This window comes from Calonectris borealis, chromosome 3 (assembly GCF_964195595.1).
Source record: "Calonectris borealis chromosome 3, bCalBor7.hap1.2, whole genome shotgun sequence".
In the NCBI taxonomy this organism is placed as follows: Eukaryota; Metazoa; Chordata; class Aves; order Procellariiformes; family Procellariidae; genus Calonectris; species Calonectris borealis.
The window spans coordinates 124,457,181-124,480,043 of NC_134314.1; the positions used below are offsets into that span (position 1 = coordinate 124,457,181).

A 22,863-nucleotide genomic window follows, 5' to 3' on the forward strand; every position below is an offset into this window, starting at 1 on the left:
GTTCTTCGATCATATCATCACAAACTTCTTTCCCTGTTACTGTGAGTTGGCAGTAGGGACAAATGGGCAGAGGGACTGGCCTTACCAATTACTTTGCAAATGTAACGGTTTCGGGTAAGAACATAGGAAGGAATTCCTGAAAGGTAAAAGGATTTCCAAGAGCTTATTCACATTTTTATTATTCTTTGACTGAGCACAAAAGTTCATCTTTAAATAGTAGAAATAGCTGCCATATTGGGGTGGGTATTGAAATTAAATAAACCTGTGGGTTGTCTTGCTGTTCCTAAAGTAACACACCAGTGAAGTTTGGGAAATACTTTCTCTAGAAAGTGCCAGTGTCAGGACATGTGATGCTAAGACAAAATTTTTTTTTTTTCCAGCTCTTAGAGGAACGATAGGAAGCTTGAGACCATCCAAGCTGCTAAATATTTTTAGGAGCCTGGTTGTGTTAATACTTGAACATATGAGCAGTCATTTATGATGCAAATTCATATCTGGCTGCTACTTTCTCTTCTCCAGATAGCTAAAATTGTCTGCCAGAGGGCTTATCGTTGTTATTCCCACCCCCCCCGCCCCTCCTGGTGTGAGCATGATCAAACAGCAGGACTTAGTATAGTGAAGAATAAAACAAGAAAAAAAAAATGCATGAAACCTCAGTAAATGGGTGAATAGGCATATATTTAATAAAATTGTTAGTTTAATAATCTTGAGGTCTTAGATGTTAAGTGTGAGTGTTTGACTGAATGAGAGTCCTGAAAGTTAGTTAGTCCTACAGTAATGTACTCACATTTTGTTCTTCTCCAATTTCAGTATTATGGACTGCAAATCTTGGAAAATGTGATAAAAACAAGATGGAAGATTCTTCCAAGGAACCAGTGTGAAGGTAGGGAGGGATTTTTGTCTTCTCCTCTTAACTTTGTGTATTAACTTAGATTTAGACTGTCAGTCCCCATCTAAGTAATTTTCAGCGTCAAATACAATTAGGCTAGTAACTTCTTGTCACGTAGTAAGAGCATCTGTGCTGTTCTGGATGTCTTTCCCCTTCGTGATAATGGTTTCAGTGGGATGGTGAGCACCTGAAATTCTGTCATGGGAAGGTAAAAGGTGTGACTGATAGTTTTGAAACATCATTATTTAAGTGTTGTACTGACTTACAGGCCAAACTTACCTGAAGAGGTCTCAACCTAGGAGCTTCGGAAGTTTGCTCCTGGCTTTGAGGTGGAGGTTTGGATTCTCTGTCCTTGGCATGGGAGGCTCTCTTCAGCTTGTCTGGGCTGTGTATGCAGCCCCACCAGTACCCTGTCATTTTTCTGGTAGACTCTGTGGTCCGTCTGGTGGTGTGTGTAGATTTACGTGACTCTTTTGAAATTGTAAGCAGTCATAATTATTTAAAAATAGAAACACTAAGTAAATGCATAGTATTGCCTATTAATGGACATTCTTTTAGGCAATGAGATACTATAAAGTCTGCTTTTAATTCATGTAAGTGTATATGAAGCTAGATTGCTCTAACTGGAAGTGCAGTGTAGGGCAAACTCCAGTCTTCTGTCATTGCAAGGAATCTGGAAGTCTTAAAATAAATACTGTGTTTTGTTTTTGTTTCTTTCCCTTCTTCCCTTATAGCTTGCAATGTGTGTTGAATTATAGACGTTAGCTATAGTAAATGAAGGTACCTCTATGGTACAGCATTAGTGCTTGTTCACGTAGCTTTCTGTCAAGTCATGATAACTTGGACTTCAAAACATTACGTACAACCACTTTAAATTCTTGATATTGAATGTTGTCACCATTCTATACTTGGCTTTTTTTACTAAAAGCTGGGTTTGGAACTCATTGAAGTTATTCCAAATTTCTGTGTTCTGCTGTGAGCTTTTATTAACAATGCTAGGATGTGCTTTAAATTTTTACTGCTGATGCTTAGGTTCTGAAACTATATTGATTAAAATGTAATCGTAAATGTCAATGAAAACAAATGTGTAGAGGGAGACTTCCACATTTTTGTGGTCATTATGCTTCTCACCTTCCTCCCCGCCACTCCGTCCAAATATAGGTTGACAGATAAAGCGTACCTCTTCTTGGAAGTAAGGTTTCACGTTCATTCTGCTGTTGGAAGCAGACTTGCAGGCTTCTAGGGAAAACTTCAACTAAGGCTCAAACACAACTATGTCCTTTTGAGAAACTAAGGGAGCACTCTGAAGTTAAGTCTTCTGTGTGCTTTTAATAATTAGAGTATCTCAACTTACTCATATCTTGTTACATTCCTGACTACGAACACTTAGTTTCAGCATTTGGAAGTTGTTCTAAAGTTTTTGGCTCTGGGAGCAGAGCAGGAAGAAACTAAGGAGTCAATAGTTCGAAGCAGTTACTCTGCTTACTACTGCCTGCTGGTGAAGTGAGGTGTAGTAGAATAGGAGATGTCACAGAGGTAGACTTACTTGATAGTTTGGAACTGAACAAATGCCAAATGCAGAATATAATTCAGTAATTGTAAGTCTTAAAAAGACATGCTCTTAATGCCTGGAATAGATGAGAACAAGTGGTAGTAGGATGAGGATGCTGACTTGTGCTTTGGGTCATGTTATCTCATCTGTTCTTGAGATGCCAAGATAATACTGGATGCACGGCTTGAATGAATTGTGGAACCGATATATTTGACTTGGTGTTTTAGATTTCTGTTACTTCGCTGTTTGCAGGCATGGTAGTACTGTTTGACTGGTTCCTGTCATCTGAGAAGATGCAGTAACTACAGCTCGATACATAACAATGCAAAATCAAGTTACTGTCTTGCGCAGTCAAGTTTAAGTATTCTCTTCTTATTTTTCCTGATTTTTGTAGTTCTGAAGACTCTAGAAGAAAAAAATCCTTCATCCTAACAAATGTGTGTCTTTAGTTCAACCTTTTAACATATTTTCTCTTTCACAGAGCCAAACTAAAATTGTGGAATTGACTTTTATCCTCACATTTTAGGGGAATTGGGTTGGCTTTTACTTGTCTGGTTTCTCCTGTACATCAATAGAAGAGGAACCAAACAGATTTAGCGTACCGTGGCATTTGATCCATCTTGGCCTCAATGGTGTAGGAGGGAGAATCAATGTTTCATCTCTAATCCAGTTTCATCTGCTCTGTAGTGGTGGTTTCGTGTTTTTTTTGTTTTTTGTTGGTTTTTTTTTTTTTTTTTTTTTGCTGATGATTACTGTCTGGTACAAAAGAACTTCTCCAGAGCTCGTTCAGTTGGTTTGATTACCTGGGAGATAAGAAGACTGGTTAAATTGAGATTTCCTTGATTTTGACTCGTCATTCCTTTAGTTGACAGGATTTTCCTGTTTGAAGTGTAACTAGTAAAATATGGGTGCAGGAAACTGAAACTCAATGTAACAAAGTAATGCTTAGTAACAAAGCAATTCATGCAGGTTATAAATCAGTTAATTTTACCTTATATCTTTATAAAACTTAACATGTCTAATTTGATTCGTGTAGTAAATACAGTTGACAAATCTTACTTTTGGTTAAGATGGAACTAAATCCATTTATGAGCAATAAATGTAGCAATAGCCGTGCATAGGAGTTGAGGTTAAGAGCCGATCTGAATTGGGCTGTCAGTGAATGAAAAAGTTTTTGAAACAACCTGCCTGGAAATTCTTGGAGAAATAAAACAATGTCATTAATTACAGAGCCTGAACTGTAACCTTTTTTTGACACCCCCCCCCCCCCCCCCAGCTGTACCTCAAGTTGTACATCAGAATGACTTGTTGGGCCTCGAGGTTAGCCAGGGTTTTGTTATCGCTTCTGTCTGAATGCTGGGAGGTTTTAGCTTCCAGCCTGGAATTCCAAATGCAAGTAGGAAAATATGTTTTCTTCACAGTTGTTCTTTGGACTTGAAACTCTATTCTTAAGTTTGCTTTTATTTTAAAACAGCTCTTAGTCTTGAGCTCTTCTGGCCCTGGTACCTTTTAAATTGTAAAAAGTTCCTCAGGTGTCATTGATTTTGAAGGTTGAGGATTGTAAACACTTTTGGAAAGTTCATCTGTATCTTCCCATAATTCTAAAACAGGAATTGGGCAAAACAATTTACATTTTAAAAACACTTATGTGATTACTCTGCTTTTTCTTGTTCTTGAATTTTTTTTGTTTGCTTTCGGAGTTAGCATTTTGCACCAATTGCTGACCTGGTTATCTAGACAAAAGTGGAATTTAGGAACACAGAACTGGTAAAATTCAGTTAAATGAGATGCCTGGCCTGCATGTTCAGCCTTCAGACACTTTCAGCAGTAGACCATAGCGATGGGTTAGACTTGCTGTCTATAATGTATTTAGTCTTTAAGAGAAGCTTTGGATTGCTCTTACATGTATACAAATGATGTAACGTAGTTTTCACTGAAACCTTACTGAAGCTGCTTTAGTGAAAGGCGGGTGGCATATTCCAGAACATCCCATACAGTTGTGAACTTGGCATATTTCCAGGGTATTGTACTATCATTCTCAAGTAAAAATGCTCAGTTTATTGAGGTGATACTAAATGCTTTAAACTCTGATACTCTATAGAGTTGATTGCTTAATAATGCTTATAAAGGGTGTCATTTGATTGAAGTGCTGTGGTCTCAATAGGATTTTCTCTTACAGTGTGAAAACCTGCCTGGAAATAAAGGCTTCTTGGTCTTCCAATTCAGTGATATGTTTCATTAATCCTGCAATGTGAAATGAAATTATGTTCCTGTGAACAGAGCGAGCTTGTCCAGAGTGTTTTGAGTTGGAATGGATAAGCACTTCTTCATTATGAAACCTGAATTGCTTGTACAACTTTTCTCATTTTGAAATTGGGGGGGCGGGGGGAGTGTTCAGAGAGATGCAGTTTAGTGGCTCACAGGAAGGCCCTGGAGTTAAGTATAAAGCTTCTGATGTAGTGGAAGCTGCTGTAGAAGAGATTTTTCTGTGGAGTGATTAGATATTTTGCTGGAAATTTCTGGCCTGCTTCACGAAGAGCTGTTTTTTGATTCTCTGTGTAATGAAGGGGGAATGAGCTACATAGCACTTCTCTGTGTGTGTGGGAAGACAAGCTCTATGCCCTTTTTAAGAATTTTCATGAATTGGTGTTTTTTTTTTTCCTGCTGAAAAGCAAAAAGATAATGGATTAATTGGGTTCACCACTAATGGGGAAAGATGATTTGTGGGACAATATGGGAAGGCATTGTTTCTTAAGACTAAAAATAAGATGGTATTTTGACCACATTTTGGGCCTACTTAAACAGTTTAGTATGAGTGTGTTTGCATACGAACATCCCTGGAAGGGACAACTCTGCTTTAGGATTTGAAATTCTAATTTTCGTTGCACAATAATGTTAATTTGCTGAGTTACATTGTCCACTCGCTTCACTTATGCCTCTTATTCTTTAATATAAGCGGAGAATTTGTTAATTTTAGTAAATTAGTGTAAACTCACATCTGCAGCACTAGTTATGATAATTTTCAACACTTGTTGAATGTTTGTAACTGCATAAAAGGATGTGCTTGTATGTCTTTAAGTACAAGAAGGGGTTTTGTCTACAGGCGTGTACCTTCATGGTAACATGCTGTATTCGGTCACGATAGGAACTCCTCTGAGCTCAGGTTACCCAGATGAGATGTAATTGCTTCTAAAAGCACATCCAAAGATTAAACTGTAGGATATTCCACACTTCTGAAGTTTAGACTGCAGAATTCACTAATGTTGGATAATGTTCACTGTCCCAATCCAGCTCTAACCATTGCATAGCTTAGGTCACCTGTGAAAATACTTTCTCTCCAGAAAGTGTCTCAATTTTACTGTATGTTTGCCTCTCTGTAGAGGAGCAACTTTCACATAAGGCCTACAATGTCTAATGTTCATCCAGAAACTTTCTAAAAGGCCTTGAATTAATGTCCTTGCTCTATCTTCCTTTTTTTTGTACTTTGTACAAAAGTACTTTTTGTACTTTGCTTACCAGAAAATGCTAACAGTGGTGCTAGTCCAGGCCTTCTGACAGTGATGGTGTCCAGCCTTTCTGATAATTAGAACATAGTTTGAGGTTGGAGCTAGGTTGATCTACTACTTAACTGCTGTGGATAAAGGTGTTCCTCACCTATGCACTTTTTAATGTCTTTGAGCCAGTACTGGTGCTTCTCTGGCCCTTCAGTGAACTGGTTCAGGGAGCTAGGCTGGCAGAAGATAGTTTCAAAACAGTTTTAAAACTATTGAACTCTTCTGATAACTGTTTTTCTACTAGTTCAGCCTCTGAACAAGTCCTTGAGCAGGTGCTAGGTCTGCCAGTGCTGTGTCAACGAAAGTTTTGGAACGGAAAACAGAATCTGCTCCCTTTGGTTGCAGGTTGTCATGAGATGGGCGTAGTTGTGATTTCGGATGGTCCTTGAAGAATGTTACGTGTGTCCTGAGTATAGTGGTCAGTTGTTTTTTTTTTCCTTCTGTTTTATTGGAAGGTCTGTTTTCCAGGAATGTCCATCTCTTCCTCTTTGGCTCAATGAAGGGTCTGAACTTGGCAGTTGTGTTGTTGCCATCTTCAAGACTTGTTCAGCTGCTTCTGTGTTTGAAGGAGACCTTTAGGCAGTGGTTCTGTGGCTTGTGCATGTCCTGTGCCTGCCTCCTTAAAACAACACTTCCTTTGAAGTTCTCAAAGCACACTGATTTTAGCAAATCCAGTGGGCTGCTACCCTTGAACAGTTTCTTGGACATGTTCTGCTGAAAAATGATAACTGGCCTATGTGTTGATTTTTGTCAGAGTATAAAGTTGAAATATCTTTGTTCTACTGAGAATTATCTTTCCTGTGGAATGATAAAGAAATGAGCTATTAAATATGGAGCAGAAAGCACAATACTTCAGTTTTAAAAAAAAAAAAGGAGGTAGAAAATGCCATTTAAGCCAAAAAAAAAGGAGCATTAGAGAATTGGATAGCTGCTGCTTTTAAGGGATTAGGAATATGACTTTGTTCGCTGGATGGAAAACCTTAGAAGCCTGCAGCATGGCCAGTGAAAACTAGCAAACTTTTTAGATTGTCTTTTTTGCTGTGGTGACCATTTTTTTTGCAACGGAGAAGTTTTGGACCCGAGCAACTGTTTTCATCTGCTGATCTCAAGGCCAGATGGATGGTGGCATAGCATTCAAGTTGTAACCAAACAGCATAATACTATTGATGCAGCAAGATCAAAAATCTGCAGCTTTGGTTGGAGTTGGAAGTCTAAGAACAATACTCACTTTCTAATTCCTTTTTGAAATGCAAAGAGTTGCAACAGTAGGCTTCTGGTAGTGGTTTGGCAGGCAGTTACAATAGTTTAGTTTCTGGCACTGCAAACCTATTTCCATACTATTTGGGGGGCTTTTGTATCTCATTTGTGAATTACTCTAATGCTTCAGCCAAGTGTGTGGTCTTTTAGCTCTAAAATACTAGGACATACCTATGATGTCAAACTAATGCTAGTGCTTGGTAGTAACTCTTACCCAGTGCTTGACAGTGATATTTACTTTGTTAATGACCATTCTTCTGGAGTAGTGCCGATTGATCCCAGTTGATAATGATGAATAGTTTCATTTGTAATTGGAACTACCTGTAGAACAGCTCCTGTCTAGTATGTATCTAATGGCTCAAAGTCTAAACCTAGTTTTTCCAGATTTCATGAGAATGCAATTACCAGGCTGTGGCTCAGGCCTGAACTGCAAAAAAATGACTAGTTCTGGTAAAGTCTTAGAAACTTTTTAAAATTTAGAGTAGTTCCTAGGGGAAAACAAAATGTCTTCAACATAAGGCATTCTTCTCGGTAGTGACAACTTTTTCTAAAATCTTCAACGTGTGCGTTTTGTCTGCATGAGTCAGTTGACTTGTCGTCTTCAAGAAATGATTGAAACCAGATTTTGGGTTCACGAAGTTGAATAGCAAAACATACACCTATTCTAAAACTTCACTATGACAAGAAAACACTTGCCCGGTTTGAAAGTGTTTAATCCCTCATGTGCTCAGATCGATCATTGTGTCAAAGCTGTGTTGAACTAGAACTCTTACTAATGTTCATCTAGTTCATGACTCCAAATCCTCTCTGCATGTCTTTCCTTGAAGTCAGATGTTTTTGTACAGAATGGTTTTAGATACGTGTATTGTGTTGAAAAGTCACTTGGAAAGCCATTGTTTCCATGTCTTCAGTTATTGATAGGTTAATGGTGAGGAGGGAGCTGAGGATTAGGTGGCAAAATAAAGCTTTAGGCAGCATAGCTTGCTACAGTGTTGTTTTTTTTTTGTGGTGGAGCTGAAAACTCATTTAAAAACATTTGTAGAAGAAACACAACAAAACCGAGTGATTTAAATATAATCTGTGCCTGCAGTTGACCAAGTCTTAATTTAAGCAAAAAAAGCAAAAGCAATAAACCAGAATTTATTAAGAGTTTTGTAATCCATAGCACCCGTGTGTGCCATAAAAGCACAGTAGTCCAAATCCAAGTGCATTGTACTATATGGGTGAATAAAGTTTTAAGTTTCGCTCTTGCAAGATTGTGCAGGGAAAACTTTGCTAAGCTCTGGCACGGTGTTTCACTTTTAAATGCTGTGCATAGGAATTCCTGTGTTTAAAATGGATCACCTAAGTAAACTGGAGCATCTCTGAACTTTTACATACAGTGAAGGTGATGTGTCAAAGCTTTCCGTGCAGTTCTAGCTAACTTAGCATTAAAACTGGAGTTGTGCTTAGAAAGCTTTATTTATTTTTGGAGTTCACTTTTCATTAATAAAACATTAGTCAAAGAAGATGGCGGACTCTCATGTTTGTATTTTGTCTTGCCATTGAAAGCATTTGGCTGAGGCAGTAAGAATATATCTGCCAACTTTGGATTTCTTAGGTATGATCTGAAAATGCATAATGGGTACAAATACATTTCACTGAGGGAGCTCTATAGCAGCATTTGTAAGTACCTATCACAATATATGTCAGGGTCTGGACAGTGCTGGATGCCATCTTTCCATCTTCAGCCTAATGCAGTGTTGTGCAGGGTTTCTCACAATTTCTTGCAGCGTTTAGCAAGCTGATAGATTGATCTGGTGCAAATTACTACAAGTACACTCTAATCCTTAGTCTGTTTTCCTTTTGTTTTATTGAAATAGCTTAAGTGTAAAGCCATTTTGTACATCTGAAATGTGCTGTTGCAGAATTGATACAAAGGTGGATTTTTTTCCATATAGCACACAAGTCAAGAGGGGTGCTCACTGACACATGCATATATGTTCCTTAGAGGTGTTTCTTTTTAAAAAACCTGTGAAGAATCTGAATTCAAAAACATTTATTACTACATTCGCGATATCTGGCGTACTTGAAAATAAAATCCTAACTCTTCTGCAGGTATTAAAAAATACGTTGTTGGCCTAATTATCAAGACCTCATCTGATCCAACATGTGTAGAAGTAAGTGAATTCTTTCCAGGGGAGGAAGAGGGAGGGGAATATTATGCATAACCTGACTCCTCTTTTCTCTTCTCTTCTCCAGAAAGAGAAAGTGTATATTGGGAAACTGAATATGATTCTTGTTCAGGTAAGCTAGAGTTCGTAAAGCTTTAAACCTTGTTATAAAGTCCTTGGCTTTGCATATGTATCTAACATCTGGGTGCTTCACTTTTCAGATACTGAAACAGGAATGGCCAAAGCACTGGCCGACTTTTATAAGCGATATTGTGGGAGCAAGCAGGACTAGTGAAAGCCTTTGTCAGAATAATATGGTCATCCTTAAACTATTGAGTGAAGAAGTGTTTGATTTTTCCAGTGGCCAGATTACTCAAGTAAAAGCCAAGCATTTGAAAGACAGGCAAGTATATATATTTAAATCTTAATAAATAAGGTAGACTTTGTGCTTGCTGTTAAATAGTTGCTTTCACTTGGAGCTTTTGAGTGAACACCTACAGCTTGTCTAATTTGATTTCTGAGACTGAGTGGGTTACTGATTTTTCTTTAAAGCAGTACTGTTAGGTGATACCAAACTTATTTGTACACACAGGTATTTCTACCTTATTGCAAGTAGTATCTGTTGACCGGTGGTTCCTACCGTTTTAACAGAGCATTCAGTATTGCTTGTATTTCCAAGCCAGAATTTGCAGGCACAGACTTCAAGCTACTTCAAAATATGCATTATTACCATGGAAATTGGTAAAAGCCAGTTGACTTGTGAATTTCTCTGTGGACATAGGTCTTCGGGACCTGTTCTGTGAGCGTAGACATTTTGATTAAAGTAGATAGGATTGCTTATGGAATGTGGAAATGCTTAATTTTTAACTTATGCTTTTTTACAGCATGTGCAATGAATTCTCTCAGATATTTCAACTGTGTCAGTTTGTGATGGTAAGTCTTATTTCTTTAATGATATTTTGAAAAATTCCCCCCATCATGCCTAACAATATCATAAACGCTAATGATCGTTTACAGGAAAACTCCCAAAATGCTCCCTTAGTTCATGCAACTTTGGAAACCTTGCTACGATTTCTGAACTGGATTCCTCTGGGATATATATTTGAGACCAAGTTAATCAGCACACTAATATACAAGGTACTTATGCAAAAATTGATGGCTCTTAAATTTAAATAAAAGTTGCAAAAAAGCTTAGCGTGCAACACTCTTGTAATACTCTATTTTTTTTTCTTCTCTCAATAGTTCTTAAATGTTCCCATGTTTCGAAATGTCTCTTTGAAGTGCCTCACAGAGATTGCAGGTGTCAGCGTAAGCCAGTATGAAGAGCAGTTTGTAACACTTTTTACATTGACCATGATGCAGTTAAAACAGGTAATGTTTTTAATAAATCTGTCCCTTGGCTGTTCCATTTAGCAGAATCAATTTCTATAGAACCTTGTTCAGTTTACAAATTTATATTCATTATAGAGCTCTTGATCAGACAAATATTATTCTTCAGTGGTATTTATGACTTGACAGAAGATGCGAAGTGTATTTTTCTGACTCTAGATCACAGCTGTATTTCTGCTGCATTGATTTGTTTTGACTAATTTAAGAGGCTTTTTGAGCACTCGGGCTGTCTGATGGGGAAAGTTGAGAGATGCAAAAAAAGTGTACTGTGTGACTCGTAAGACCTAAATTGACTTAACTTCTGCAAGTTGCTATTTAATTTTTGAAATCGATAGAAATGTTTGTCATATAAAGCCATGCTTTAAACTTACATAATTTGATGATTCCCTTCTGAGCAGTTCAGATTCAGGTACGTGAGTTTGTAGCTTTCCTCATTGTATTTGCATCTTAAGTGAAGAGTTGCAAGGGGTTTTTTTTGACAATTTTTTTCTCCTGTTTGCAATGTTGGTCTATCTTATAGGCTCTTTAGAATAAGCGTGCTTTTTAAATACCCCTCGTTCCTCCCAGCTTCAAGTGGAGCTGTAGGATTTTTATTTAGTTACAGTTAAGTTTAAAGGCAGATTTTTGCACACACCAAAGTTATTTGGCGTGTTAGGCAGCTGAAGATTACTTTCTCAGTTTTTAAAGATGATGCTCTTGATTCTAAATGCCAGTGTAGCTGGCCTCAGTTTTTCCTCAAAACATCAGTCAGATGCCAAGTTGGGTATTTGGCATGTTTTGCAACCTGCATGTTTTTAGCATGACTGTTGCATATGAATTTGATGCAAACTGTTGCATTTATAGCAAATACTTGACTCTTAACTTTGTAAAATGAAGTTGGAGAACGATCAAAACCACAGAAAAGCTGGCAGCAGCAAAAGTCTTGAACTTTGTTTTCTCTATTCTATAGCTTAATAGTGTTGACTTTAAGAATGTAGTTCACTACTTGATGACAACGTTGAAAATGTTTTATTTGTATAATGATAGAATTTAAAAGCCAACTTATCTCTTAAGAGGTGCCAGAGATCTCTACAAGATTACTGAAAAACATGTTCCAGTATCCTTCAGAGTCTTCCTTGCTAATTTCTAAATATTACGGAGGAGGTCTTTGATGTTGTTTTAACATTATGATGATGGAATATTTTGAAACTAGCAATGTTAGTAGGGACAGGTAACAAACACATTTTTGGAACATCTTTGCCCGATGCCAATTGGAAATGTCTGTGATAGAGTAGATACTTTCCTTGTTTACAGCTGCTGTTAAAAAGGATGGAAAAAGGTTTAGTTCATCAGAACTTTTATATCTGTTTGCATTTTCACCTTACTGTCCATCCGGGGATCAAGCATGAAATTAAGAAGCTGTAAGACTTTTTTGTAGGAAAGCTCTGTAAAGAGATGCCGTGAAAAGCAGAGGGCTTTTTTGCCAAAAGAGCAAAATATTTGTTAATATACAGTGGTTCTATTTCTGTATAAAATGGGAAATTCTTGATTATGTCTGTATTTTTTTTTTTAGATGCTTCCTTTAAATACCAATATCCGACTTGCGTACTCAAATGGAAAAGATGATGAACAAAACTTCATTCAGAATCTCAGTTTGTTTCTCTGCACGTTCCTCAAGGAACATGGTCAACTTATAGAAAAAAGATTAAATCTGAGGGAAACATTAATGGAGGTAAGTTGCTCACTTTATCCGGTTTCAAAATGTAGCAAGCATGTTCTCACACTCAAAGGATGTGATTAGTAATACAGTTTCTAGATCATTGTACTTAACATGGGTAAGAGGGGGGAAAAAAAAAAATCCTATTTCCTTCACATAATTAGTAAATGACATGAATAATACAAAAAACCTTTCAAAATTTTTGTTTCCTAGTATACTTCAATGGCACTCTATTTTCAGTGATCCTATATGAATACAATGTCTGAAGACTGTAGGTCTCTGTTTCTCCCTCTTCTTACTTGTTCCTCCTTGAACGTGTTAAATACTGCTTTAAAATAAATTCATATATTCTTTTTCCTGGGTCTTTACATACCGTATTTTGTTGTTAACACTCATATAGAGAAGGCGTTGCTATGACTCTCGTCAGTCTGTGTGAAGCAGCTCAGTTAAGTTTTTATTCAGCATCCAAAGCTGGTTTCTAGGGTGCAGCGCATGCTGTAGTTCCGTGCTTCCATCCTGGTGTAGCTTCTTGCCTCATTTGCCATTTCCCAAAGTTTAACTGAAAGGCTTTAAATACAATTCTCAAGGATGATACTCTATTTTTAATTCCAGGTGACTACTAAACACTCAAGGTACTATCTCATACTGTAGTGGGGCTAGATCACAAAATTAGGGTTTTTCAGCTGTGTTTTTTTAATTGTGAATAAAAATTTTGCTGAGGGTGAGCTGTTCTGTGGTGACTTTTTTGCTAGCTCCCTCCCACTGCTGAGCTCCAAGGGGATGCAACTGGCTCCATTGCCCCTTGAAGCACCACTTCCTGTGCCCAGAATCAAGCCCTGTGCAGGTATGGAGGCAATAGGGTGAGGAACTGAGACAGAGGTAGAAAAACAATACCGCACTTTAAACCTGGAGACCTGGTTCCATTGGGAGGGGGAAGTACCTCTTGCAGGTGGATTAGCTGTAATGTAACATGTCCATCTGAATTCTAGTCTGTTTTCCAGCTAGTATTCTCAATACATTTCTTCTGGAGGTAGCCCGCTGCAAAAAATGTATATTAATAAAGTTGGTTGCGACTATGAAATTGTAGCTCGTTTAGAAGATGGACTAAGAGGGGTATCACCTTTTTTATTTTAAAAAGAACAACTATCAACAGTTCCCAAATAATGCCTGAACTTGCAAGTAGTAAGCTTTCAAAATAACTGTGAATCAAGAGAGCACAGCTCAAGTTTCTACTAAAGTTGAGGCTTTATTAGGAAGATCTGTGTAAACGGCTGAAGCTGTTGCATGTCCTGTGCAACTGTATGTAAGTTGGAGTGCAGTTTTTGGGTATTAGCCTCCTCTCTTGTCCTGCATAACTATGTTAAATTCTTTAAAACAGACATTTACAAAAGTCAATTTTGAACGACTTGCAGTCTTGTATAGGATGATGAAATGTTTAACAAAGTTCTTAGGCTGGCCTAAAATGGTTGCAAATTTTACTTCTGTAAGTTCCAGTGTAATAGAATATAGTTACCTTTAAAAGCTCTATGTCATTCTAACCTGTTTATTCCTGCACTTTGGATGTAGCAGATCTTCTGAAATTGTTCCATGGATTCATTGGACTTGTGTAGACTAGTGAAGGAAGCTACATAAGTTCTTGCAAGTGAAATTACCAAGAAAAATTGATGTGTATAAGACTAATGTATAGTTGTTTTGAATCCCTCTTTTGACATTGTAGATATAGATGCTGAATCAGGCCTTTGCCATCTAAAATGCTCTGAGTTGCTGTAGTATCTAAGCTATGAAAATGTCTTCAAATTTCATTGTTTCATTCTGTTTGTTCACTGGTGGGCTATTGCTTTGATACCTTTCACCAGGGGACTGAAAAATAAGCTAGGCAAAAAATGTTTGGCTATGTAGTTCTTATTTCTATGGTTGGTATCTCAGTCTGTCAGAATTGCATCAGTGGCCTTCCCTTCTCGGTCTGCTGTGGCTGTTCCATCAGTAAAGAAATGGAAAATGTTCTGGTAGGTGGCTTCTGTGGAAAGCAAGCGAGCAGTATGGCTTTGATGGTTGCCTTCAGTTCTTCAGGCTGTAAGGATCCAGAACAAAGTAGCAGTAATAGTCTTGAGAACAGCAGTCATTGAAACTAGCTGTTGAGGGTTGCCTTGCAGAAGCTCCAGAGGCTGTGAGCTTGATAATTTACAAACAGGCTTATTTGGCTATGGCATTTTTTAAGATGTCTTTAGGCTACTTTAGATTTAAGAATTGATACACACTTTGAAAATAACAGTAATAGACAGGGCGCTTTGTTTTTGAGTTGCTCCACCGGTCAGAAGTCTGACTTGTAAGTAATGTCATTGCAATGTTAATGCCTCTTGCTCCTAACTTTCATGTTAATTTGGCATTTTATCAGTTATCATTTGGATAACTGAACTTGAAGCATTGTTGTTTTATCTGCAGAAATAATTAGTAATCAGATGTTTAACCCACACTTTTCCAGGCTCTTCATTATATGTTATTGGTATCAGAAGTTGAAGAAACTGAAATTTTCAAGATTTGTCTTGAATATTGGAATCATTTAGCTGCTGAGCTCTACAGGGAAAGTCCGTTTTCAACATCTGCTTCTCCATTGCTTTCGGGAAGTCAACACTTTGATGTTCCTCCAAGGAGACAGCTTTATTTGCCTGTATTGTCCAAGGTAATGCATGCTTGAGTAAAGGTACTGTAAAGATTTAGATACTGTTCCTGATTTTAGAGATTTTGCTTCATGTAAGGGGTGACAAAACTTTTCCTGCTTTGAGTAGTTGGTAATTGATTCAACTTTAGTTATTTAATGTGCTGCAATTGCGAAAATATTTTAAGGTGACACTGGTATATGACAGGAGTATTAATACAGTGTTTCATATTTTTTAAGATACTCACTATGAATGTAAGACTAATCTTAAAAAAAATAAATCTGTATTCAACTGTTTCTTTAAACAGATAAGGGCTGGAGTGTTACAGTTGGAGGAAAAAAACGTGTGTGTGTGTGGGAAAAGTGGTCTTTAAAAGACTCCTAACATTACATACACATTTTGAAGCTCTAGAAAGTATACTGCATAGGTTTTTGTGTTTGGTTTTGGTTTTTTTTGAACTTCGCTTGTTCATGGAGAGAGAGAAATCAGCAGGCTCTATTCTTAATGGCTTTTTAGTTAATATGTCTGTGTAGAATCTTAATGTGAGCTAATCTCATGAAGTGCTGGGTATACCCTTTATATGGGTCAGACTGCCTGACCAGAGTGCTCTGGAAACACCTGTGGAGATATGTGTATATTTTCATGTTACAGTTTGATTCAATTTTAACTTTCCTTTGCAACATACAGGTTCGATTGCTAATGGTTAGCCGTATGGCTAAACCTGAAGAAGTCCTAGTTGTGGAAAATGATCAAGGGGAAGTAGTACGAGAATTCATGAAGGATACAGATTCCATAAACTTGTATAAAAATATGAGAGAAACATTGGGTAAGTGTACTAGCTGGTATTTTTGTGCTGTAGGTCCGTGCAGCTGCATCAGCAGCATGTATGTTACAGAATTACGTGTGGGTAAAACGATTATCAGTGAGGATGAGTACACAGACTTGAAAGGGAGGAGGCAGTGTTGGTCTGAAGTCTTCTGTTTTAAGCATGTAGTGTATAATTTGGTTAAGTAGTAATACACTACTTAATTTTTGTCTCTTGCCTTTTCCCATTGAACAACACCACCTGATATTCCTTTACGAAAATGTTTCAGATCCAGTGAGACCTTAGTTTTGTCAGAAAGCTGGTAAATTGGAAGGATTCTTCTGAAGTGGACTTGCTGGTTATTACTTCACTTGTACTTGTAGTCTTGTGTAGACCAAGAACTCCTCAGCAAAAATGATTTCTTCCTTCAATAGGTCTTCTGAATACTTCTAAAATGTTTTATAGTCTTCTTAAACAAAACACAAAATTCCAGCCTGAACTTAATCTTCAAAAATTTTTTCCAAAGTTAGTGCTGAGGTCTTATAATGACCTTGCTTGAAAGTACAAAAGCTGCAATTAATTACTTATCATATAGAAAAAAAAATCGAAAGCTGTGAGTGCACTAAAGAACACCAGAATCACTATTCCTGTAGCATTTAATGTAGCAAGTGTATCTTATTTTTAGTGCGTGCATACTAGTATACTATTATCTTTAGAAGTCTCACGTTCAACTGTGACCGTTTTATCAGTGAATTGATAGTCCCTATGTATTGTAGGGATAACTTAGGGTTTTTTGAGGCAAGAAAAACAGTTCAGTCTCCTAACTGCAACATGAGGGAGCAGGGGCGATTAGAATTGTCATGTATTTGGGACATCAGACCTTCAATACTAAATATTTTTCTATCAAATGCAAATGCTTTAAGGGAACACTGAATGTTGAGTAACAGGTTTATGAACTAGGAGCGTGGTGGGGGGAAAGCTGTTTGTTGCAAAGTGTGAATTTTTTTTTCTCACCTTTATACTTGTGATGTAGGTACAGCCAGCATTAGATTAATTCTTCTAATATCTTTTCATATGGAACATGAAAAAAAAACGTTTGTTTGATTTATTGTATTAAATGTTTAATTTATTGTATTAAAAATATTACTGTTATGTCCTGAGCTGTAGTCATATTTCCAGATACAGGATTATTTATATGGAAATGCAGATTTAGTTAGTGTTTGATTTCTGGTGTTCACTATTGCTTATAGTGTATTACCTTTTAAGATTCACTTTAAAAAAAAAAAAAAAAAGGCGAGAATGTGGTGGAAGCTGTATTCTGTGGTACACTAAAAAACTGTTTCTGAATCTGGCCTTAAATTGCTTTTGACTTGCTCGGATTTAGAATTTTATATTAGAGACAGTAATCCTGTTAGGGGCTGATGCAAGTGTCTGAGTTGTAATACTTGAATCTTCCCATCTAGACTTGTTCAGAAGTACCATCTCCACTTTAATGGTGGGTTATTGCAACCAGCAGACTTAATGACACTGAAATAAAGAGCAGAAGAAAATTGATTGACTTCTCACACACTGTATAATGTCCCCCATAGATAGCCAATCCCATATTCCCTATAGACCATCAGTATGTATGCCGTTTGTTAATAACTTAACTTCGCAACTTTACTGATTTGACTGGTACCTGAGACATTCATTGATTTAGACTTTTCACATCGCGTGCATGTGGTGGTTTGCTGAGATGCCTTAGAACAAACGTAGATTCTCAATAGAATTTATTGTCTGTCTTTAAAATACAGTTTTAACAAACTTGTGTCTAAATTCTTAGCTCATTCTGTCATGAGTTCAGGAAAGAAGCATTGCACTTACCTAACAATTTAATTGTTTCTTTCTTAAAACAAATTTAACTTTGCATATGGAGTTGCGATCCAGGTTGTTGCTTTAAAATGTGCCTGTTCAACGTTGATGTCTTTCAGTTTATCTTACACATCTGGATTATGCAGACACGGAACGAATTATGACTGAAAAACTTCACAATCAAGTGAATGGAACAGAATGGTCATGGAAAAATTTGAATACCCTGTGTTGGGCTATAGGCTCAATCAGTGGCGCAATGCATGAAGAAGATGAAAAAAGATTCCTTGTTACTGTAATTAAGGTATCGTGGTGCAAAACTAATACCTTTGTCACACTTCGTAGTTCATGCTCAAGAAACTAAGTTTACAAAAAGTACTGCTGTATGTTCTTAGTAAGCTACCTTGTACGGCAAGCAAGTTCATAGGAATAAATTAATGGGACATCTTATATCCTGAATTTAAGGCTGATAAATTCGTTAGCCATGAACAATGCATTAACCCAAATAGCCTTTTCACGGTGAAAATTTCAGGGATAAAACTTACTTTATGATGAAATGGGTTTTTTGGGGGGGATGCAGAAGAGACGGAAAGGGATTACTAATAAAATAAAGGAGTGTGGCAAAATAACCCACATTTTTAACTAGCTAGCACTCTGCTATTTTGCTGTTTTCCATATATTCATTGATGAAACTCAATTTTTGGTAAATATGTGCATGGAAAGAGTGGAGGAACAAAACATTTTTACAAGAGTAATGGGCCTTAATTAAGTCATACAAATTCATACAGAAGATTTAGTTTAATTTCTTCTATTTGATGTGGAGTCTGTATTTTTATTGATACCAACTACTCAGTCAGTATTCAATACTGTGAGGCTTGTTGAAGTCCCCCCTGCAGAAATCTTTAGTTATATTTAAAATGGAGATTCCATAGTTGAAAACAGTGTTCCTCGTTGACTGAAACTTAAATAATTGCATCACCCCAGTCTTCACCCACTTGGGTTTTTTTGGTTTTTTTGTTTTTTTTTATTTGGGCTTTGAACTTGATTATGGCAACTATTTTCCTTTATCTTTTAATATAGCTCCTTGTAGGATTTTATACTTGTAGTGCTTTTAATTGAACTGGACAAACTTGGAGAGGAAACTAAAAATATGTTATGTTGTAGGATCTCCTGGGACTCTGTGAACAAAAGCGAGGAAAAGACAATAAAGCCATTATTGCATCAAATATAATGTATATAGTAGGTCAATACCCACGGTTTTTGAGAGCTCACTGGAAATTTTTGAAGACAGTAGTCAACAAGCTGTTTGAATTTATGCATGGTAATTATCTGATTTTCACTTGCTGTTTTAATTATTAAAAAAAAAAAAAGATGCCCGTACATGGACACATATGGGGGAAAAATACAAAGCAGTAACTGACTCGATTTAATTTAGAAACCCATGATGGCGTCCAGGATATGGCTTGTGATACCTTCATAAAAATAGCACAAAAATGCCGCCGACATTTTGTTCAGGTTCAAGTGGGAGAGGTCATGCCATTTATTGATGAAATCTTGAACAATATTAATACAATCATCTGTGACCTTCAGCCACAACAGGTATGTTTAATTCAGCGTTGTGGATAATTCCTAAAGACTAATGAAAAGTTACTTCATATTGAAATGTAGTAGTGGTTTTCAAGGCTTGAATTATATTCCTTAGTTTTTTGTTAGTGACACTGTTACGGTATAAATAGCATGATAGGTTGCATTACTGCGATCTCAATTAGAATGCTTGGAAGGAGAATTGAAGTGCATTTAATTGGAATTTTGATTTCTGGAATGTTTTAACAAAGAAATAAGACACTGAACGTAATTTTGTGGTTCTGCTTCAGGAAAGAGTAATACCCTACTATAATAGTACACCTATAGCTCTTGTATTTGTGAAGGGGGGGCGGGGAACAATCCAAAAGCGCCTGCGTCTGGGAAGGGCACAGCTCATGAAGCGAGAGAGTTGTGCACACATGCGACACACTGAGATGTCGCAATAATGTACTGAAACTTTGGGCAGCGTGGATCTGGCATCTGGAAGAAGGTACTTAAAGGAGTGATGTAATCCAGTCCACAGTTTAAACACGTCTTGTAATATTTAGTTAAGAGTTAAATAGCATATGTCTGAGCTTCCTCACTTCAGGATATGATGGCAAAATGAAGAAAGGCTCTGGGATGTATATAGTGGCATTTGTAAGGGAAGGGGGTGGAGGTTTGTTTTATATGTGATGAAAATAAGGAAAGAACTGAGAAGGATCTTGTAAAGTCAAGTGGGGAAAAAGGTATTTAGACAGTGAAACCCACTTTCAGCCTTCACTGTATGTTAATTCAGAATAGCCTAAAATTTTCCTTACTCATTTTTAATAACCTTCCTGTTTGACGACTTCTTGTTCCAATCAGGTGCATACATTCTATGAAGCAGTAGGATACATGATTGGGGCACAGACAGACCAGACTGTGCAGGAGCATCTGATAGAAAAATACATGTTGCTTCCTAATCAAGTATGGGACAGCATAATTCAACAGGCAACAAAAGTAAGCTCATAAATTCTAAATGTATTCTGTGTTTAGGTAAAGAAAACCTGCTAAATGTTTCTCTTACCCTGGGTTTATTTTTCATAGGGCATGACATTAAGTGTACATAGCTGTCTATGTACACTTATTTAATAATAAAGTTATTAATGATGGCTAAAGCAGTGATTGACATGACAGTAAAAGTTGTTTTGAGAGAGGAGACTTAAATGACAAAGTAAATACTGGCTTTAGTCTGATTTAAAGGAGGGTTTTGTGTTACTGTACAGAATATGTTTCAGTAGTTTTTTCCAAGGCTCCCTTTCACCTGACTTAGAAGTGAGTTTTCTTTTTGAATAACAGAAAAGTTAAAATGCTAAAACTACTGTTCACTCTTCCTCCTTTCTCTTCCATCATTCTCTTAAAGTACATCTTTATTTCTTACTTTTCTTCCATTTCTTTCAGTCTTTTCAAAATACTTTATCTCCACACGTTAAAGAACAGCAGTCTTGCACTGCACAAGAGATCTATGCATTTGGAGTTAATCTAATAAAGATCCTGAAACTTAAGCAAGCTTGAGTTACTTTTCTCACTCTGACTTCCCTCTTAAAACAAGAACAGACTGCCTTTCCTTTGGACCACTTCTGTCTCTTTTCACTTTCTTAATTCCTCCTCCTTATTTTTTTTTTTCTTTCTTCAACTACAGTAATGCTTGTACCACTCTAGCAAAAATACTTCTGCAGAAGAGCAGAATTAAGTCAACTGAAGTTTTGTCCTGACTCTCTGTTTGAAGTAGTGGCAAGTGCCATGAAGTAAACAGCAGTATATATAAAGTCTGTAAATTTCAGCGATATGTTCTTTAACACTGTGTAAGATAAATTATTTAAAGTTACACCTTTATATTGAAAGCTAAAGGGCAGTTTTATTCACTAAACAAAATATGGACTCTTTTTTTAAACAGAATGTTGATATTCTGAAGGATCCTGAAACAGTTAAGCAGCTTGGTAGCATTCTGAAAACCAATGTAAGAGCGTGTAAAGCAGTTGGCCACCCCTTTGTGATTCAGCTTGGAAGAATTTATTTAGATATGCTGAATGTGTACAAGTGCCTAAGTGAAAATATTTCTGCAGCTATTCAGGCTAATGGTAAGAAATTCCATGTTCTTCCTGAAAATGGGGGTTAGCAGTGTATGTCATCAGGTTTCAAAGTACGTTCCAAGTAGGCTAATTTTACTGTGTTCATTTTATTGTTCGGGAAAGTGGAGGATGACTGAAAATGCTTGCTTAGATTTTTCTGTTAACCAGATGTTTTATTCAAATAAAGAACTCCTTATTTCAGCAGGAGGAGAATACAGCTACAAATGAGAAAGTTAAGGAGAGATGCAAAACACTGTATATGCTTACTTAGAATTAATAGGCATCTTGTTGAGACAAAGTTGTAGCATGGGTTCTTTTAGCTTACTCTAATTTTGAATATTAAAAGACGATCTTTAAATAGAAGATGTTGGCAGGGTTTTGGTATGATACTGTGCTACTAAATAGCTTTATTACAGAAATGTAACTGTAGCGAAAATGCCTGAAAGTCATGATAAACCAGGCTTGCAGTCATTGAGAAGTAATTATCAGTTACCTAACCTATTTTTACTAGCTAAATTAGGGCCTATGGTACCTCGGTAGAATGTGCTTCTGTAGTAGTTCATTACAAGATTAAATGAGTCAGTTATTGGGTTCTATGTTATGACCAGTTTTCTTGCCAGTGCAGATGATGATATTTGGAAACGTGAATGTTAAATAAAACCTGGTAACGGAGCAGCTGGTTGACCTTGAAGTAGCTTCTCAGAATTCAGAATAAAACTGGCTGAGAAATCAATACCTTTTGATTTTGCAGCTATAATGGCCAGAATTTGTCCTTGTCAGAAACAGTGAAGTTCAGGAAGCAGTTGCTGGGACTGTAGTCCTGACATGCTACTTCATCAGCAACTACTGTGATTGCAGTTGCCTCAGAGTATGTTTTCACAACTGGCTCTATCTTGCCAGAGATGGCTGTGATGCCAGCACGAGTGAGCCTACCTTTCTTTTCTTGGCTGCACTCTTCAGGTTTTCCCCGTGCACGTACTGTAATGGTTGTATGGCTGTGCAGTTAAGTAGATCAGGTTTCTCTGATGAGACTGCAATGATTGGGGGTAAGAACTGAACTAAGGATAAGGCTTCTTAAGGATAAGTGTGGACTTCACACACAAAGACAAGTGGAAGGATTATTTCTCTTAAATGAAATGAGGAACTTTGTTGTTCTCCTCCCTGCCATCACTTAATGAGAACCAGATGTAAGCTCAGTCCAGGTAGTTAAGTGAGTATGTGTGATTTCCCTTACTTGAAAAGTAAGTTGCAGCTTTGTTTTTGAACTCTGTAAGTCGGGTACTGTCAGTAGTAGTTTTGTAATGTTAAATGGCAACTTGGACCTATGGAGCTAGAATGGGGAGGTAGTTTTTTTTAATTTGCACAATATGCATAAGTCGTCTTTAA

The 22,863-nt window shown here is 37.0% G+C and overlaps 1 protein-coding gene across 11 annotated transcripts in view; it reads left to right on the plus strand.

The window, feature by feature from the left end:
- Positions 1-22,863, plus strand: part of XPO1 (exportin 1) — a 40,810-nt gene that overhangs the window by 11,795 nt on the left and 6,152 nt on the right. For 10 of the 11 annotated variants that reach the window (XM_075147741.1, XM_075147739.1, XM_075147743.1 and 7 more), the window contains 15 exons: positions 811-883; positions 9,350-9,411; positions 9,494-9,538; positions 9,627-9,808; positions 10,290-10,338; positions 10,423-10,542; positions 10,648-10,776; positions 12,347-12,505; positions 14,973-15,170; positions 15,835-15,973; positions 17,923-18,104; positions 18,965-19,121; positions 19,236-19,399; positions 20,231-20,365; positions 21,303-21,486. In XM_075147741.1, coding sequence (XP_075003842.1) covers positions 811-883; positions 9,350-9,411; positions 9,494-9,538; positions 9,627-9,808; positions 10,290-10,338; positions 10,423-10,542; positions 10,648-10,776; positions 12,347-12,505; positions 14,973-15,170; positions 15,835-15,973; positions 17,923-18,104; positions 18,965-19,121; positions 19,236-19,399; positions 20,231-20,365; positions 21,303-21,486 — 1,978 coding nt within the window. Of the gene's footprint in view, positions 1-810; positions 884-1,157; positions 1,371-9,349; positions 9,412-9,493; positions 9,539-9,626; positions 9,809-10,289; positions 10,339-10,422; positions 10,543-10,647; positions 10,777-12,346; positions 12,506-14,972; positions 15,171-15,834; positions 15,974-17,922; positions 18,105-18,964; positions 19,122-19,235; positions 19,400-20,230; positions 20,366-21,302; positions 21,487-22,863 lie in introns of all 11 variants that reach the window. The other variant, XM_075147749.1, reaches the window with a different exon arrangement.